This window comes from Epinephelus fuscoguttatus, linkage group LG13, assembly GCF_011397635.1.
Source record: "Epinephelus fuscoguttatus linkage group LG13, E.fuscoguttatus.final_Chr_v1".
NCBI lineage: Eukaryota > Metazoa > Chordata > Actinopteri > Perciformes > Serranidae > Epinephelus > Epinephelus fuscoguttatus.
The window spans coordinates 13348616-13368889 of record NC_064764.1 but is presented as its reverse complement, the minus strand read 5'-3'; the positions used below and the strand labels follow the sequence as shown (position 1 = coordinate 13368889).

Genomic DNA, 20274 nt, shown 5'->3' with positions numbered 1-20274 from the left:
GAAATGCTGACGTCATCTGTATGAAAGGTGCAAATGTATCGTTACCGTTTTTTGCACAATGCCACCATTTTCTAGCATCTGGGCTGTCTAAAACCTTCCCTGGTTGCTTTGTCTGTCTACTAAGGATCATTGTGTTTCTGTATTGTACTGGCTTCTACATTAGCTTCCTGTCCTATATAATGCCAACCACAAATGTGAATACCCCAAATCACCCTTAAGGCCCATTTATGCTCCCTTTCCGTACGAAAATGTATAAGTCCGTTTCAAACAATGTTACCGTCACTGCCCACATACTTCCATGCATTGGCATGGATGTTAACCAATATATCCACCAGGGGCAGACCAGAGTCAAAAGTGTATGACAACAACAAACTCAAAAACTAACATGACAACTGTGGAGGAGATATTGATAATGTACCTCTTGCATAAAAGACAAAGTCTCTAGTACTGCCGATGGGAGAAATTAACAAGCGTCATTTCCAGTACTTTAGGATGTCCACCGGGGCATTCGATAACCGCCATTATTATTTCTTCTTCGTGTCTCACTAGAGCTATGTATCGGGTAGTGACAGCAACACTGCCCCCACGGTTTCCGGTGGTACTGCTCCGTTTGGCCCGTATCTGTAAGCTTTATGGAAACGTACAGAAATACGGACAAAATGAACGCGGAGCACGGACAGAAGGCTCCGTCCGTATCCAGATCCGTATTTAACGTTGAGCATAAATGGGCCTTTAAAGGCTAAAAGTCACTTTCATTAAAGTTCAGCGTATTACTTGAATGTACTGAACAGCTGCAGGTACTGTAGTTACAACACTAACGTTAGTTAGATTAGTAGTTTTTGCTCCTCAGGTGTCTTTAATTACCTTAAAATCTTAAAGGGTCTGTCACATCTGTAAACCACACATTGTTCAACAAAAGAAGATGAACATGATATGCCAATATATCACATCAATATGATAAAGTCTAACATAGGCAAAGATGCATTGTATATGACTGCCTTTTGTATATTTTGTGTTGACCCCCTCCACTATTTTCAGATGAGACAGTTCTACTAAAGACAGAATACTGAGTGAATACGCAATATGTTATGACAAAACAGCATTCACTTAGATCTATAGTTTATTCCACTAACACCAAAGAAAGGATCTGTTAGCCTTTTCTTCCTGATGTCAACCTTGAACGTTTCGCCCCACTCTGTCACATTATCATTTTAAAATGAGTGATTTGCTCCTGCATAATACATAAAATCACTCAAAATCGATTGGCCACCTTAGAAATGCAAACTAATATTATTTGCTACATGTTAATGCACTCTGTGCAGTAAATGAGAGCAATATCAGAAAGGTAATAGGCACAGAGCCCCTCCGACACCTAATTTCCTGTGTGCAACTGCAGCAGCTTATTATTAGCTGTAAATTATGCTGAGTATTCAATCAAATCTATCTGAAAAGGAGAAGAAAAGTCCCCACTGTGCAATGCAATGAGGGTGGATGTTGGAATCTGTGACAATCTGGCTGTACTGTATAATAAAGAATCAATGCATCAGTCTGCAGAGAGGAACAATGTAGTAAAGCTGCACTTCAGAAACACCACAAAAAAAGAGAAAAATGCAAAAAGCCAATTTATCAGTATTTGGTAAACAACGACATAATTAGTCAATAGAGATACTTTTGTGACCAACCATTATGCAAATGTTCCAATCTAATTGTTCTGGGGCCAGATTCAAATGAATAATACATACAGTATATTGTAGTCAGAGAGGCTAAAACCAATATTCACAGAGAAGAATGATCTCATTAGCTGTATAATATACAGTGCTGTGTTTAATGCTGACATTCTTTCATCAAAGAAATAAGTACACAATTGTCATAATGCCATCTAAATTAATGCCATTGACAATGAGACTGTGATGTATGTGAACTGCATGAACTGAATTATTTTTTAGTGTCAAATTCAAACTCCATATTTGGCATTCTAAACTGATGGCTCTTACACATGTTTTGTATCACAAATGCACAGGCACATAGATACAGACCCCAACTTGATCCCCACTTGATTTGCCTACCTCAGATTGCTGAAGCCTCAAGTTTTTTGCATGCCGAAAATTACCTACTGTAGGTTCACATTCAACAAAGCATTTGACTTTAATACAAGAGACTGGTGTCTGCATCCCATCCCCTACCAACTGTCAGTGTTTCTTCTAAGACCAATTTTGAAACCCTAAAAGCAGCTTTGGGACAGCTGAAAAAAATAAACAAAATAATGACATGTTATCATCTTATAAAATTGTTACAGCTAACATGTTAGCATACAGTTGCCTATATTTGCGTCTAAGATTCACTTTTTGGCTCTTTTTTTGGTCTCAACCAATCCCTGTGGGAAATATCTGGCTCTTTAGCTGCTAAATGCTTCACAGTATTCACAAGCTAGCCGCTAACTGTGTCTCTCTGCTGTTTGGTGCTGAAACGCTGCCTACAGAGGAGGGGGGGCCTGCATTGTTGGATGATAACCCTTTGTTGGTTCATCACTATGAGCAACTCCCTATCCCAAAGATGTCGTGATAATATGGTCTTTATCCAAACCTTGACCAAGCAATTGTACTTAATCTTAACCACAGTAGCATAGCTTATGTACTATACTCTCTCCAGTTTATACTAAATGTTTCCTCACACCCAGCAAATGCTTTTTGTGTCTATTTCCTGAGTGTTGAGTGTAAGCAGGCAATTTCCACCACAAATAACAAACATTTAGTTTGGAGGATATGTGATACAGAAGTACATTGCAGTACTTTCTTTACTATCTATATAAGGGGGCAACAGTGACAACAGTAAACAGACCGTCTTTTTATTTGTCAAACAGTTTTTCTACCTTACCACTACAAATAATTGTTTTGTTGTTACTACAGTCAAGATTTACCGACGTCTCTGATCAAGGCAGGAGAACGAGCTCTTCATATTGCGGTTTGAATTTTATAGGAGGATGACACTAAGAAACCAACCCTATGTCTTTCAAATAAAATGGAGGAGCTCTTATATCCCGTGGCCTTGGATTCCTCTATTAAATTATAATAGTTTCAACACTGACCTTTGCCTCTGTTTATATTTCCCACTATGTAATGAGTTCCAGGGCTCAAACTGGTGTGCCGGCCTTTAGTGTAAATCAATTGATTATATGCGAGTAAATAAGTCTCTTTTTTTTTGTGGCTTGAAGGCTTCTTTAATGAGGACTATGGTTAGAGTATAATACTGTACACACAGCGAGTGGGAGGGCATGTATTTTTCTCCAAATATCCTCTGGCACTAGACCAGCTCCCTTGAAATAATCATTGGACTATGACCATGTTTATAGAGTGGCTTTAAGAGAAGGCATTTCACTATCTATTAGACTACCCATTATTTATGATTAATAAATAAATAAAAGGCCAATGTCACTGATTCATGCTCATTGAGAGTCAAGTCCTGGCTGCTGTGTAGCTGTGAGACGAACAGCACTCATCACAGTGATGGTACAGGCTATTATTCTCATTGGGTGTCGTGGTAAGTATGTGTCACTATGTTTGCTCTGAGTTAATGCTCATATCGCTATGATGCTTTGTTCTGTGCTGCAGCAGCAGGGAGATAATGTCGACTTCAGTACTTTAATGCCACACTGGCTCTGTGACAGCAAGCATGTCAAGTTTTAACATATGCTTTTTTCCTTTCGTTCTTCAGGTGACAAGCTGGGATGCTGTCCTTTACAATGCTCATACTTGCAGGGAATACAAAAGGGGAAATGTGTCAGTGCAGTTTAACTGTTGAGTCGGGGGCTGTGAGAGCAAAGACAAAGCTGCGATGTGCTCCTCCCAGTGCATCACTTCTGACATGGATGAGACATGGCACGGGTGCAGGATTGTCACCAGGCAACGAAATTCATTCCCACACTAATGGTTTCGCCTAAGATGAATGCTCAAACATACGGGAATGTGTTAAACTGCAGAAACCAGGGTAATGCAGCAAGCACAGAACTGAACATGAGCAAATGATATGTTGAGGGCAAAGAGGATAACTTTCTTTTTAAATACAACTATCACACTTTGACAGACGAGACAGTCTTAATCATAGAGACTTAAAAGCACACAGTGCCTTCATGGGAATAAATGTTTCCAAGCACACAGACACACAAGTACACACAATATTTGTTGTGTCTGTTCCCCGCCTACTGAAACTACTGGTAAAACAGATGGCACAAGCCTGAGGAAGTGTACATAAGTTCTGTTCCAAATGTAGAGAGGAAGAGGGAGAGAAACAGTAAATTAAAAGGCTCATTTCAAAGCCTCCTGCTGCAAAAAACAGCCGATCCCGATGCCTGAAAACATGATACATGTGCAGCAGGTTAAATACCTTGATAGGAAAGGACAAAGTGGTGCATTTGATCCTAAATCAGGTGTCAAGACGCAGGGCTGAGGATCCAAACGTAATATCCAATTAACTTCCGCTGCACCAACACTCACAGTCATATTAAATGTTGTAGCGATAGCATGATGACAAAATAACCTGTGAGCTTTCTAATGACTTTGACAGATCATTTAAACAGGCGACAGCAATGTGAAGGCAGGATCATGCAGTTTTAATAGCCTCATAGACATTCAAAGAGTCTAACACTGTCAGTGAATAATTCTCACAATATGCAGAAGTGATGCTTGACAGCAAACATGCTGCATTTGTAATGATAGCATGTTTTAGGTTTTTTTTTTGATGAGTCAACAGAAGGGTTATGAGTCAGCAGGGAGGGAGAAATGGAGTGGAGGGAAAATAAACGTTACATAATGCAAAAGGCTCTGTCCTTCAGCTCAATAACAAGGTGCTACGCTACATTACCCCCTAAACCTCCATCCAACTGGCGCCAATTCTCATGGGAAGCCGACACATTTGTGATACATTTATTTCAATATGGGACTTGCCAGATAAAATACCCTGCAGGATGTTGATAGGCAGCCTGAAATACACTGACTATAGTTACTTCAGCTTCATCACAGACATGCAGATCAAATATTCACTGCACTCCTAAAGCAGTGTTTTCAGACGAGCTTTGTCAGCTACTTCCAAATGTTTAAATGGAAACATACTTCACAATCAGAATTAAGTTTATTGGTCGAGTATGAGTGCGGAGTCTGGCTGTGATTGTCAGAGGATCACACTGTACCCACATGCAGAGCCAAAACATACAAACATAGAGCCACCAACCCTAAGAACAGAAAAAGGAAACAGACAATTCTGCAAAAACCCCACCTAAAAACTTTTCTTTCTTCTTTTCTTTTCTTTTCTTTTCTTTTCTTTTCTTTCATACTTTCTGCAATAACTGTACATGACAACAAAGGCATATGGTTAAGGTCAGGGAAAGATCATGTTTATGTCAAATAGGTTTTGTTATGGTTACAGTTGCAAACTCGAGTCCCCTGCATTAATGTCTGATGTCGAACATGACCATCCACCATTCCAATTTCCAAATGCTAACCTTGCTATGGCATACTGCTCACTGCACTGGCATTGAATGTATATGCCGATTACTAGGGCTGGGTATCATTACTTTTAGGGGAATGACCGTAACAACCCAATACCAAGTAATAAAGAAACGTCTCCAGTCAAACTATACTTGCATTTGATCCGTTTTCTTGGACCGCCCCAGCTCCCTGCCTGATCAGCAAACTTCCTGTTGCTTCCAATTCAGTCAGCTCAATGTCTGCAGTTAGCAGGAGCTAGCACAGCTGCAGTGGCCAACTTCCCACACCAAGCTATTACACGCTACCAAGAAACTCTCACCGACACTGAAACAGCTTAACTCTGTCTGTTAAACCTGTTAATAACTGTTTGGTAAAGTTAGCCACTTGATGCTAAAAGTTAGCCTCGTCATTGTGTGTGCGCAGCCAGGCACAAAGCTGACTGTCTCTTGCAGCAGCCACAACTCATACAGTCTGTGGTGTGGTGAAGTCAAGCACAGTTGGTGGCAATTCAGCGTGCCAAGATGCCACCAAAAGGTTGAAAAGTATGGCTAGACTCCATGTGCAACTGATCAGATGACCCACTCTCAGTCACTATTTGGCTTAGACCCGCAATTATTTTGGCACTGGCGAATATAAAACAAGAAAATCAGCCTCCACAGCCAGCTCTCATTAACAATGCAGCTCTGCATGTACTGAAACAAAATAAAACAAGCAGGGCTTGCTGCAAATCAAATTGCCACTCCTCCTGGATTAGCTGTGACTCGCGGCTAACAAGCTAATAGAGTAACGTTAACCTATGAAGTAACCTGCACATGTACTTGCTCCAAATACATCTCCAACCACCCAACATCATCACAGAACATCAATTAGTGTTTTATGGCCTATTTATGGCAAACAAAACACTCTTTTAGCCATAAAAAGTGAAGTATTTGGCGGAGCTTAGCCGAGGTCAACCTACCATGAGTCCAAAGACAGCCGACTGTGTAACAGCGCACGCGGGCGTATCCGTCTGCATGGCTCGTTAGTGTGGCATTCAAGTACACACACAAAAAAAGAAATCTCTGTGGTAACTAATGTAACACAGCAAACAAAATAAGACAGTAAATAAATAGCATAATAATGAAACAGGTAAGTTTGTACCAATAAATTTAAATCAGCGCACCTTTCACAATGGCAGTTTGTAATGGTAAGGGGGGAGGGGGTCATTTAGGTGAAGCTTAAACACAACATTGCCATATCATTACCATTTAAACTTGTTATGGCAAACATTTTAGCAAACTATTTACACATTCAGCAAACATGGTGCAAGGTAGTGTACAGTCTTTTGGGAACAGGAGAACAAAACTATGAACTTAAAGGGTCAGTTCACCCCAAAATCAAAAACACATATTTTTCCTCTCACCTGTAGCGCTATTTATCAGTGTTGGTTGTTTTGGTGAGAGGGTCCAAGTGTTGGAGATATCGAGCGGAGTGCTCAAAGCACTCCAAGCTGATTGCCATCTAGTTCCATAAAATTTGAGAGAGGTCAGACATCTCTACAGCCGATATCTCCAATACTCAGCAACTTACACCAAAGCAACACTGATCACTGATAAACAGCATTGTAGGTAAGAGAAAAAAAAATATGTAGTTTTTTGATTTTGGGGTGAACTCTGTAGAAAAGAAATCAACTGTATTTCCAATACGATCAAATTCAAGCATTCTAAACACATATGATGTATAAAACAAGTGTTGAGACAAAATGGTTTAAATAGAAGAATTCTAACAGATAGGCCATGGCATAACTCCCAAGGAAAGATAATTTATCTAAGACGTCCCCTAGCCTAACTAAAATATGCTGTGGCTAAGTGGCATAACCATGAGATAAATACCCCCAAGTTGGGTCCCCATGCTGCTTGTTTTCAGGCTCTCTGTAAGACACTGAATGAGCTCAGTATAGAGAATCTGAGGACTTTAGATGAAAGCAAGGGGAGACAGGCCCTCCCCTGTTGACAAAGGGGAATAAGTGCAAGAACCCCAGAGAGATCTTTCTTTGAACAGTTCTCATCCCCCCGTGCCTCGAGGACACCAAGATCAACATCGGTGTTGATTGGGTCGAGTCAAGCTACAGCCATGAAACACAGCTTCTGTGACCATGTTTTTGAAGTCAGCCACTGACCCCTTTTATTGTCTTTTCCTCTGGGAGTGACAATTCAATCAAAGGATTCACTGGTCTCCACGTCCACCAGATTCACAAAGCTCCTCATGGCAGCACTACTGAGAAGAGCCAAAAGTCCATGAAATCCCTTCCTGAAGGATTCATGAAGGATTTAAGTTCTAAGACAGTGTTTGCAAGCGTGTAGCATCAGTACATAGAAGGCTGCATGCTGACAGCCATTAACGCCAACAATTATACTAGAAAAGATATTTACAGGAAGTGAATTATGGCTGTCCCACTTTATCTCAAATGCACAGAAAACACCAGATCTGTATGTCCCCAGACAGCCTTGACATTTAGACGTCCTTGCAAGTATGATACAGAAACAAAGAATGTGATTACCCTACTCTAGGCAAATTCTCAATCTTTCCCCTTTAACTGTCACCGCACAAGATTATGCCCCATAACAAAGCAAAGGTTTGACTCTTTATTACGCAGAAAGCGTTTGCTTGAACCGGGCACAGTTGGAGAGTTGCCATTTTGCTGGGTTTTCTTTAGACATTCCTGAAGGCACACTGTTTTCTCAGCTCCATGAATAACTGTCGTCAGCTGTCCAGTCCCGCGAGGCCTGCAGCGGAGCGGATAAACCGGTGCCTCCTTTTGGTCTCTAGGTATTGCAATCCAAGGCCACCTTCCCTCCCCTCCTCCCCACAGGCCCTGAAGATGCAGTGATTACATCTCCCTGACCGAGCCAGAGCAGGCAGGAGAGAGGCCATCAGTGGCACCAACATTTTTATATTTCTAGACAGGAGGGTAATGTATTACCTTTCCTTTTTCTTAAGATGATAAATTCTTGTGTATAATGCCCAAAATATTCACAGAGAAATCAAAGTACTGATGGCTTTACACCATAAATTTCTTCTGCTTTTATTTTAATCCTCTATGGCTTTGCTCAGTGGGTATCATCCTCTATAAAGGATTCTTTTTTTTATAGGTTATTGCAGCCCTTGCTATCATTCAAGAAGGCAAAATACATTCCAATCCCGTCTTCTGTTTGCAGGGCAAAGCTGATCTAATTCCCCTTTCTATCAATACATAATCCATGATAATGAGCTGTGCCAAATTCCTTAGATGAATATGCAAGGTCTTCTTTCTGCAGGCATTGTAAATAAAATGGAGCCAACATTAATCGAAGTGATAATTAATTGTCTTCTGGAGATTATATGACTTGGCCCACAGCTACCATGTAGAGGTTATATTATATCTTTTATATTTAAAATGTGTTTTACAAAGGAAGAGTGGCAGATCACAGGTGGCGGAAACCAATCAGAGAGTATATCAGAAATTAGGAACTGCCAGCAGGGCCCAAGTGTACCCAGTTTTACATACAGTAAAACTACATTAGACGAATACTTCACCCACAGAATGACCCTTTGTATATCAGTCATGCTGTGTTACCTTGAATTTGTGAGGAAAACTTTGTTTTTCTGCATGCCTCCACACCCTGACTTAGTGATTGAATGGGGACCACTTTAAACAACAGCAAAACTATATCAACACATCCATTTCAACACTCCTACACAACCCCTGCAGTATAATCCAAGTTTTATTTATCCCGTCATAGGCTCAGAAATCTTCAAACTTTGGAATGTCTCTGCTGAAACACAGGAGACATAAAACTGTTTTTACAAGCTGAGTAGAACTCCTCATGACAAATAAACTGAGGTCCATGTGTAAAAGCATTTGCTCCTCTAAACACACCTAGACAATCTTTCATGGGAAAACAATCTGCCCCACAGGAGGTGATGCCTGTGGAGTCACGAGAAAAAAAAACTTTCAGTAAGAGGAGCCCAAGATATTAAAGGTGGACTGATATACGTAGCAATGAGTATAACCTGCAGCAACTCACTTTGTCAACACAGCATCCAGGGGAAAAGATGCAACAGTAACAGGCACAATATCTACTTTTGCTTTTGCAGTCTTGAGGAAAGACTATACATCACTCCATCTTTTTTCTATACCTCCTGACTTGTATCTAGGGCCACAATATACCTCTAGGCATGCAAGCAGCTGTGATAATACCAACAGCTGGTGAGTGTCATTATATAGTTCTGATATAAGCAGTGTGTACCACCACACTAGTAGCCTACTTGATACATGACCTCCTACACAGGGCATTAATAATTATTGTGCACTGTGGCCAATTTATGCACAGATGTCACTGCCAAAACTATAAAGTCCTAATTACACCCAATAACTCACACTGATGAGGAACCTGGAGTGAATGTTAATAATTTGGTGTTGTTGCCTTCTTTTGGCTGTGATAGACCGTGTGACAGTGACAGCCTCATCATGATTTACGAAGGCTAATCCAGCTCATAATAACGTAAAATTACTGCTCTGTTTATCCATTAAAGGAAATCTATGTCCCAAAAGTGTGTAAATAACAATACTCAAGAGCACACATGCCACAGCCTGTTCTGATGTGAAGGACGAATGAAGGTTTACATGACTGCAGTCGGATCTGCCAAGCAGATCCTTCACAGCACAATACATCACTTCCACTTGTTCACTGAATAATACAGCACTCCCAGTAAAACCCAATTTTCAACATGACTGGTTGTCTTCTGCTTTATTCTGAAATGATGAGCTTATTTTTTGTGCTGTCCTGCCCTTGGAGGTAAGCAGTAGTCAAATAGATTCTTTCTGGATAAATACGTACCTGATCTCTCCAAAGTGCAGTTCAAAACATCTTGGAATTATGCACTTAGTACCAAACGCTGAAATGAAAAAGTTTTTTCCAAGGATATCAATTAAAGTACATTTTGCTGGTGAAGATTCTCATTCATCCATCGTCATGGTAATTCTAGGTGCTACATCATAGGCAACTGGACCTGCTTGAGTTTCTTGTAGACATTTTACCTCTCATCCAAGAGGCCTCTTCAGTTCTTACTGAAATTGCAGGCTTTAACCCTTACATAGTTGTTGAGGTCACATGTGAGCTCTGAGTTTCAGAGTTGTTAAGGTGACCCACCTGGCCATCATGTGTTTCATCAGGGTTAGGGTTAGGGTTAGGGTTTCATATCTGTTACTGCGACAACCTAATTCCTTTAATCATTTCCGTAGTTGGCAAATATGAAGTATAATCAGTAGGCTAGGTCATTGGTATTTGATTTCCCACAATCACAGATCATATATGGAGCTTTAGAGCCAGTATGAGATAAATAAAATACATTAATATATAGGTCTCAGGTGATTGGCCTGTCACAGTTTCAGCTGCTCAACTACAACATAGGTTTCCATAGGTTGCCGGATTAAGTGTTGAAGTTGTTTCAACAAGTATGAGACCAATAGTCAGCATGGTGTTACATCACCACCGTGGCATCAATCACAGTTTGACGTTTTACTTTAAATTAGATGAGCTCAATGTACTAGACGAGAGACACAGCCCATTTTGCTGAAAAATGTATCATGGTGGCAAGAGAATAAGTGCCTCAATCCTCAAGCACCACTCCATCATGAAAAAATGGGTGAAAGAGCTATTCGACATGCAATTGGTATGAGGTATTGATGGCACAGCATTTGAAGAAATACAAAACATCAGTGACTTGCTGTGCACCTCGTAAAATATCATCAGATTTGGTGCCAGAAGACCTCATTGGACTGTGTTTAGGGAAACTCTGCATTCAGCATGACTAGCATTGAATGTTTAAAGTAAAAGTGCCCTGTTGCTCACCAGATAATATGACAATAGACATTAAGAATGCAGCAAAACACTAGGATTACATGCTACGGTTGAAATCAATAGACACCAGAAAAACAGGTAGATAGGGTTAAACTTTTAACTAATAGATATCACAGTGGAACTTCTCAAGTTGATTGCTTTCCATTGCAATGCTTTCCATACATTCCTGGAGCAAAAATCTCACCAATGGATAAAGCCAGGTTCAAAGTTCTCTTCCATTTTGTTGACATAAAAGGCTCAGAGGTTTTAACAGAGATTTTTGGATTTCTCATCTTATCACTCCAAAAATCAGAAAATACTGTCAACAGCCATAAAAAAAACTCAATTTTCACTATGTTTTTAGAGATAAAATGTTATACACATGAGGCTATGAATGATAAATGAACAAATCCCTCTGTGAGAACCTTCAGAATATAGATAGAAATAAAACTGGAAAGTTTGGTGTATGTAAGTGCTACTGAAGGGGAGATTTCTGGCTCAGAGTATAAGAATAAACTCACTGTAACAAGATGGCCTTGAAAGATATCTATTATGGAATTCAATACATTTTTAGACAAAAAATAGGGTACTACAGGTGTGAAGGGTAAAAATATCAACTAATAGGTACACTGTAAAAAAAAAAAAAATCCTAATTTTACGGTAAATAACTTTAAATTTTTACAGTAGTTTTCTGTTTTTTAAAAATAGTATACAAAACTGTAAAATTATAGACATTATCTGTAAATTAACAAACCACCTTTTTTAAAAGTATCATGCCAGTAATGACAAATATGTTTATTTCAAATTTTTTTACGGAAAAATTACTGTATTAATTATACATTATCTTTCTGCTTTCTTAAATTACAGTCAAATTTATGTAAAATGACAATAATTGTCTGTAATTAAACATGTGGCACATTATATTAAGGTTTATTTCTATACTAACAATCTAAAGTTTTTCTCTGTAAATTAACGGTAAATCTTTTTTTATATTCATCTGTACTTTTACATTCAATCTCTGTACTTAAACATGTAGCTCATTATATTACAGTTTTTTTCTATACTAACAATCTGATGTTTTCTCTGTAATTTAATGGTAAATCTTATTAGTTTTACATTTATATGTACTTTTACATTCAATCTCTGTAATTAAACATGTAGGTCATTATATTTAGGTTTATTTCCATACTAACAATCTAATGTTTTTCTCTGTAAATTAATGGTAAATCTTAGTTTTATATTTATATGTACTTTTACATTAAATCTCTGTAATTAATCATGTAGCTTGTTATATTTAAAGTTTATTTCCATACTAACAATCTAATGTTTTTCTCTGTAAATTAATGGTAAATCTTCTTAATTTTATATTTATATGTACTTTTACATTCAATCTCTGTAATTAATCATGTAGCTTGTTATATTTAAAGTTTATTTCCATACTAACAATCTAATGTTTTTCTCTGTAAATTAATGGTAAATCTTCTTAGTTTTATATTTATATGTACTTTTACATTCAATGTCTGTAATTAAACATGTAGCTCGTTATATAAAGGTTTATGTCCACACTAACAATCTTATGTTTTGCTCTGTAATTTTAAGGAAAATTTCATTAGTTTTATATTTATGAGTACTCTGTAATTCTGGATACTAAATTTGCAAACTTTTTTCATTACATCAAACATGATGTAAATAACGGCAGAGTATGCAGGATTTTCCAAATAAAACATATAGACTTACACAAATATAATTCCTCTCAATCATCACTTATGACCCAATAGAAGAGTGTGGTGGTCTGTTTATCTGCATTTTCTCTTTGTTTTGGTGTGTGGCTGGGCTCCTTCTGGGCGGCGCCCTTTGGGCAGGATGTGTGTTTATGTGTGTGAAAAAAATCAGAAAATTGCGTTTTAATCCTCTGTTAGATTCTGCCTAGCAAGACTGCCTTCCTAATACACACACAGGCAGCGCAGGGAGCAGGAGAGAAGGAACGAACCTCAAGTGTATACCCAAAGTTACTGTGCTCTTGAGGTTGACACTTTCAGGTATGTTGCAACCCTGGCCGGTCAATCAGTGATGTCATATTGAGTAAAAATACATACATGCTAATGAATCTAGTTAAAGATGAAAACTGTGGTTTCCAACTTTTTTGTCTTTTGACGTCTTACAAAAAGCAGCGTGTAGTCGAAGTCACATTTCACATATCATATGAGTTGTTAAGCTCCACCAAATAGTGATTTTTCCCTCTAAACTTCTCACATGGTTTCATTTCAATGAATGTTCAAATGATCCAATATTTCACCAAAAAACATAGATTCGAGGAAAAGTCCAGACATTTGTGAATCAAAAATATGTATTATGTCTACTTTCCTCTCCCATTAATCGTCTTCTAACCTCTCAGATGTATCTGCTGACCCTTTGGAGGGGCCCAACCCATAGGTTGGGAACCACTGAACTATAGCTAACTGTATAAAGCAGTGTAAACTAGCTCCACCTCCAGCAGCTACAACAGTAACATGCTGCTCTAACATTGATGCTTCAGTATTAATAATCCAGTGATGGGGTTAGGGTTAGTGCCTGCTCTTCAAGGATGACCTTTGAACCTTGAACCTGAGGTAGGTTTGAAGGCTTACAGGGCAGCAACAAAACATGCTACAGACATGGGGTTTTGGAAAACTCTTGATCTACTTCCATCTCTACTATCATAACCGAGGGCAAACCAATAAGGGGAGCCACCGAGTAGGATCAAAAACAGGAGAAAACATGATTTCACCCTCTTATCATTAAAAAAATAAAATCTGACCAAACAGGTGTACTTCCCAACCCAAAAAACCTACAATAGGCTTGCAATGTTCCTTGTCACAATTTCACATAATAGTGAAAACACACCAAAACTACAAATATAGGACACAGCACCCTACTGTGTATTTCAACTCCAGTCAAATTGTAGTTCTTGTGTCGTTCTTCCAGGTTAGCCACACCTCCTCTTAGGGCGCCTTTGTGACCTGAAAGTCAGCAGTGGCCTGGTCCTCTTCATCAGGGAATATTTGAGAGACCAACCCCAACGAGTCTGCATTAAGAACTGCCTCTCTAACTCTCTTGTCCTGAACACGGGTGTTCCCCAAGGATGTGTACTATCCCCTTTGCTTTTTTCCATATACACAAATGAAATACAGTGCAACAGCAGTGACCTCTCCGTCATTAAGTATGCAAATAACATGGCCTTGGTCGCCTGCCTTCAGGACTTAAACAGCTCTCCCTACCTACAGTATATCAACACCCTGGCTACATGGTTTGACAGCAGCTTCCTGGATCTCAATATCAAAGTTGGCTAAATGCGACGCTTGGGCAGTGACTTCCAGCACCAGACACCCATGAAAAAAGCCGTCCTTTCACATCGGCAAGATACACAGCCAGTTGCCATTATAGATTAACGGCACCCGGCAGCATCAAGGGGAAACGTGGCGGGACTAGAATGAAAATTAAGACGGCAAAAGTCTAACGGCAGCGGAGCCGATAGGATTCAATTCTAGTCAATGTGTGTGTTTCCACCGGCTGCGGCTGTCCTGCGTTCCAGCTCCGTCTCAGCTCCGGCACTCCGGAGCCCTCTGCAACAGATACGCAGGACTTCTATTTTTGCCGGATGCCGGAGCACAATGCAGCAATTTAGCACAGAGCAGATTGTGCGGGGCAGGAAGTCGTGCACAGAAACAAAATAGAAACATCTGGTTAACTTTCAAAATAAAATACACAGTGTTCACGGCAGATCATATTTCCCTGCACTACACCTTGAAAACTACTTAATGGGGAGATGCAGGCCTGAAGTCAACAGGTCAGAGGTTTTCAGACGTCATTTCACCCCGTTGACACCATGGACGAGGAGATATTAATCATGGCAGTGCACCGAGATTTCTTCCGGCGGAGCTGCACCGCTCCGCACAGCAAACGCAGCTGGTGGGTATTGGTATTGACGGACGGCGGAGCACGCAGCGGATAACCAGCGCTGCCGTTCCGCAACGGACACGCATTCAGTGGAAATCCGGTGGGTGGTTTGGAGGGTTGGTGGATGCTTCCAACAACAACCGAATTTCACCTGTTAGGGTGGTGTTTGCTTCCCATAGAATTGTAAAGCCAAACCCTGTTCTTTATTCCTAAACCCAACCACGTTTGTGTGTTGGCAAAACGTAACCACGTGCGTTTCTTGTTGAAGGAAAAAAACGTCAATTTGCAGTGTTCTATTGATGTAGTGCATTTATTTTGAAAGAGACTGTATGTAAATGGTACATTTCCTGTGTAAACATAAGTGTATTTTGAAAACAGACAATGCATGTAACAGGCAGAACTTGACCCGGGTCCCAGAACATTAACAACCAATGCATCCAAGGTACCTTGCAGGTTGTATCTGGATGTGGAAAGTCCATGACCAAACATTAATATGTGACAGGGTCAGAGTGAGAATATGTTGGCCAAAACTCTAGATCTGAAAAAGGTTTGTGAGGTGGGGGGTAACTTCACCTGATTCCTCAATAGCTTCCACTTTAGTCTGGTATGGTGATACCAGCATTATTACACAGGAGAGGAAAAATGCACCTGTAGTGGCAGTGAGTAGTAGACTGACTGAATGTGGAAACACTGAGACATAGTGTTGAAATTGCACTTATTATTCTTTAGACATCTCAGGCTGCTCATCATCTGTTTTGTAATAGGACAATTTCAGAATGTACTTCTTAACACTAAAAGAGAGAGAAATGTTTGAAAGTGTTGTTATTTATAGGTTATCATGTAGTGGTTTTACAGGTCTGACCCACTTGAAATGAATTGGGCTGTATGTGGCCCATGAACCAAAATAAGTGTGACACCCCTGTACTAAATAAAAAAGTAATTCTTTCCACCAATTTCCTGTACCTGCTTGTCCTGTGCAGGGTTAACAGAGGCCAAAGCCTATAACACTTTACAGTGGGTGACTGGTGAAGTAGCACAGCAGCTGTGGTTCACCTAGATTTATGTCAGTTACTCTGTACTACCATGCTGACCATTTTACTAATAGGAAAACATAACTAATGAAACGCTCATGGAAACTTTTCAAACAGTTCCTGCAATACAATCCTGCTGTCCACCTGAATGCCAAGTATGCTTCAAACACTCATAGTTTCACCAAAGTATACTTAAACACACCGCTTTGTTTGTAGCCTGGTTCCAAGGCAGCTACAAACAAGATCTAAGTGAGATTCATGTCTTCAGATTGACCGCAGCCGTGTTCTATGTGAAAGAGGAAGCCGCAGACTTCTAACACATTTTAAGTCTATTGATAAGGGAGTATTAGAAACTAAAAAGGACACCTTTATGGTGGAACATCACTTAATGCATGTTAACACAAATCTTTAAAAAAGTGACACTTGCTGGCAAATGAGGCACCATGGCACAATTCCATATGACAGTTTTGCATTAGTGAGCAATGAATGAATGAATGAGTGACTTACAAGTCTTGTCAGTCTCGTCTGAGTCGTCGGGGCAGTCAGGCTCGCCATCACAGAGCCAGGCTTCGGGGATGCAGGTTTCCTGGTCGTGACAGTGAAACTCCCCTACGTCGCACAAGATGGCTTCTGGGTGGCATGAAGAGAGGGTGGGAAGAGAGACAGAAAAGATGCAGCATGAGGTGATGGTAGTGAACAGGTGGATCACATGTTTCGCCAAAAACATGTGCACTTGAACATGAGTGTGAGTGGAGAGAAGTGGCTTTTCTTGATTTTCTTTAGAGGCAGATGCAGTAAATGGATGTGAGAGGCACTGACGTCAGAAAAAAGATCATTATTGTATCATCAATGGAAAGCATGAAGCTGAATGAAACGTTAAAGCCAATGTTTTTAAAGACGCTGCAGCTCTATAGTGGATGTACATTGGTTGACAATCAATATAGCGCTGTGTGTCCTTTTGACAGTGGCATGTCTTTGCAAACCACCGTTCTTTGTCAGAACAGGAAGCCATGCATTTTCTCCCACAAGATTAAAAATGCTACCAAAAGAGGCAGACAGATGCTGCCCAGGCATTGTGATTTTGACAGCTACTCTCCTTTAACAAAGACATGATGTCCTTCGCGCCTTGGCAAACTATTACAAAGCAGTTTGGCAAGTTTGTTCTTATCTTTTTTGCCTCCTTGGTGTTGTGCCTTCATTTGATGGTGAGACTGGGGGAGTTCAGTGAAAGCCCAGTCAACTAAAAAGTCATCATAGCCTTTCAATATAGCAAGCATCCGTCAAAGTGTTGACATGTTTCCTGCCGGTAGCTGTCAGAGACTCGGCTCAATCATTCTGCAAAATGACACCGGCTTTTGCTAAAGATTTGACACCACGTTGTGACCCGCTGCTACCTCTCCTTGGTGCTGAGGCGAAAACGGTAATTTGTTTCTAAGCTTAACCCACAGACAATCAGACAGAGCCTAACTCCCCCTCCCACTCACTCTCTATCTCCATCTTTTTTTTTCCCAGTGTGTTCCTAACCCATTAGTGGTGGGAGTGGAGCAAGTGGGAGATCAGGTCTGCAGCATTTGAACAGTGAGAGTGATAATTCAACGCACCGCTGCTCCCTGCCCCGGCACCCTCCAGCAAATTCACTACCCAGGGACAAATCTGAAAAGGTCAAACATCTCATCCATTCTGCCTCTCCTATTCCCTCTGATGCAATATATCTGAAATCTTACAATTTAAATCAAGGTCTCTTTTGAAATATTCAAAGGCTTCACTTTTTTCAGGTTTAAAAGGGGACATTCTTAAAAATTGCACACCAAAGCCATCGACCCTTTAAAGAAAAAAGAATTAAAATGCATGTAATGTTGAGAAGTGAAAGGGGTATCTCAAGGTAGCCTCATACGTGAGGAAGAGGCTCATTATTTTGCCTCTAAACAGTGGAACACTACCAACATGAAAAATGGATCTTGCCAAATATTTCTCAAAACACTGTTCGCTTCATAATAACACAGACTATTTTTTATGCAAAGCCAAGATACTTGGCTGCAGTCAAATGTGCTTCTTTAAACCGCCATCAAGCAACAGAATATAGTGATCCTCAGCAAAACATGCTGTCAACCTCGATGCATACTGATTATCACTGCAATAAATATTAATGCAACACCAGCCTTTAGTACTATGATGAACTGTGCGTGATTTGACAGTTAAGTGGTAAAAAAAAACAATTAGGGTCACACAATTTTGTGACATTAATTACTACCAAGAATTATTTTACATTTAACTCTATGTCAAAAACAGTAAGTTCAGTGCAAACACTAGCCCTTTAAAAACACAGCGCCCATAGCATGTAATCGCACAGCTGAATATGTTGACTACATTATTTACATTTCTCCTCAAAAAATAGCAAAGCATCAATAAACACACGCTGGGCCTGGGGTTGGCAGAAGCATGCTTGGCTTGCTGAGGTCTCTGAAGGGATATCTCCAAGCTTTTAAAGCTGAATTGATTGCCACTGAAAAGCAGAAGGTCGGTGGCAGAAGGACCATTTCCTCAGCTTGTGATGGAAGCCATGAAAGAAACTGCCCCTGGACCTCAGAGCAGCCAAGGTACCTATTGATGTTCTGCTTCCTTTCATGCCACTTCACCTTAAAAGCTAAAGGGCCAAATATGAGGCAACCAAATGACCTCTTATGTCAATTCATCTTTCCCTTCTGCTTCTCCAAACAGCCACTCCTTGACACGGGCTGCACTGTCGCTGCAGCTGGAGGGAGACAATAATGGGACAAACACATGACTGAGGGAAAGTAACCGCTCCGATGTTCTTTTGTTCCTCTTCTATATAGCGCTGTATTTGCATGAGAAAGATACATGAAGGTGTTGTTCTACACAGCATTATGTATTTTTCAGATAATTCTATACAAACATAAAATGAGAGGCGAATAGCAAGTCGGAGAAAAAAAAGGGCAGCAAGCGCATGAGTGGATAGGAAAAACCCAAACTGGTTCCATTACCATAACAGTGGGAAACACACAGTGGCACTCAGCCGGGCACATTATCATGAGCTTCATTGCTGACACCCAACAGCCACCACTGGCACAACACTGTGCCTCATTAAAGCCATTGAGTCTTTGAAATGTGCCAGATTTTTAGCGGAACAAAGAGTTATTAGGAGGCAGGCAAACAGGGAAGACGCTTTGCAAACCTGCTGAGGGAGGACCAGCCAGCACTCCTTACAGAATATATTTTGATCAAGTTTGTTTTGCTTGAGATGAGGTATAAATTCTGGAGCGTTGACCCAATTACTGAACGCGTCCGGTATACTGCAACGTGAGCACTTAGACAGCGCAACAAATCTCTTCATCCTGCATTTTGCAATATCGCACCCACTCCCCTATTTGCTCAGTCCCATTAAACTCTGAATTACATGAGAGCGTAGGTCTTCATTTATCTTTCTAAACAATATTATATTCCAATGAGGTAAGCTACAAACCACTAAGGCATTACAATCCCCTGAATTGCATCAGACACACAGTTCACAATATGGTACAGTGGATAAGTCGTAAGCCACAGGCCTATTCAAACAAAACCTATGTTATAAAAGCAGCAGTGTGGTGCACAGCTCAGAGTGGTGAATTAAATGTTAGCTAGGTTGTACAGCTGAAAAAAGCAGATCTGAGAATACTCCCTAGTCTGGCCTATCTTACAGCTGCAGGTTGAGGAGGAGCAGCTTCTTGAAGAAGCTATTTGCAGCTCATCCAACTTGTCAGGGCACTGATAGTCCAGTGCACCTATGATGCATTCAGGGGGCTCAAGGTTACCCAACAACCAGTTTGAGAGAAAAGAGAAAATAGTTGTTGAATATATCTGAAAACCACATAATAATGTGCATAAACACAGCATAAAGAAACACATACTGACACACACAAAAGCAGCATAAAGGGGGAAAATGACCTAAAAACAATTGTCCAGCAATGC

General features: G+C 40.2%; 1 protein-coding gene across 6 annotated transcripts in view; it reads right to left on the bottom strand.

The window, feature by feature from the left end:
• lrp1bb (low density lipoprotein receptor-related protein 1Bb) overlaps positions 1 to 20274 on the bottom strand; it is a 332674-nt gene that overhangs the window by 226989 nt on the left and 85411 nt on the right. For 5 of the 6 annotated variants that reach the window (XM_049594030.1, XM_049594032.1, XM_049594034.1 and 2 more), the window contains exon 2: positions 16816 to 16938. The exons of the other annotated variant lie outside the window; for it this stretch is intronic. In XM_049594030.1, coding sequence (XP_049449987.1) covers positions 16816 to 16938 — 123 coding nt within the window. The remainder of the gene's footprint in view (positions 1 to 16815; positions 16939 to 20274) is intronic. 6 annotated transcript variants of the gene reach the window in all.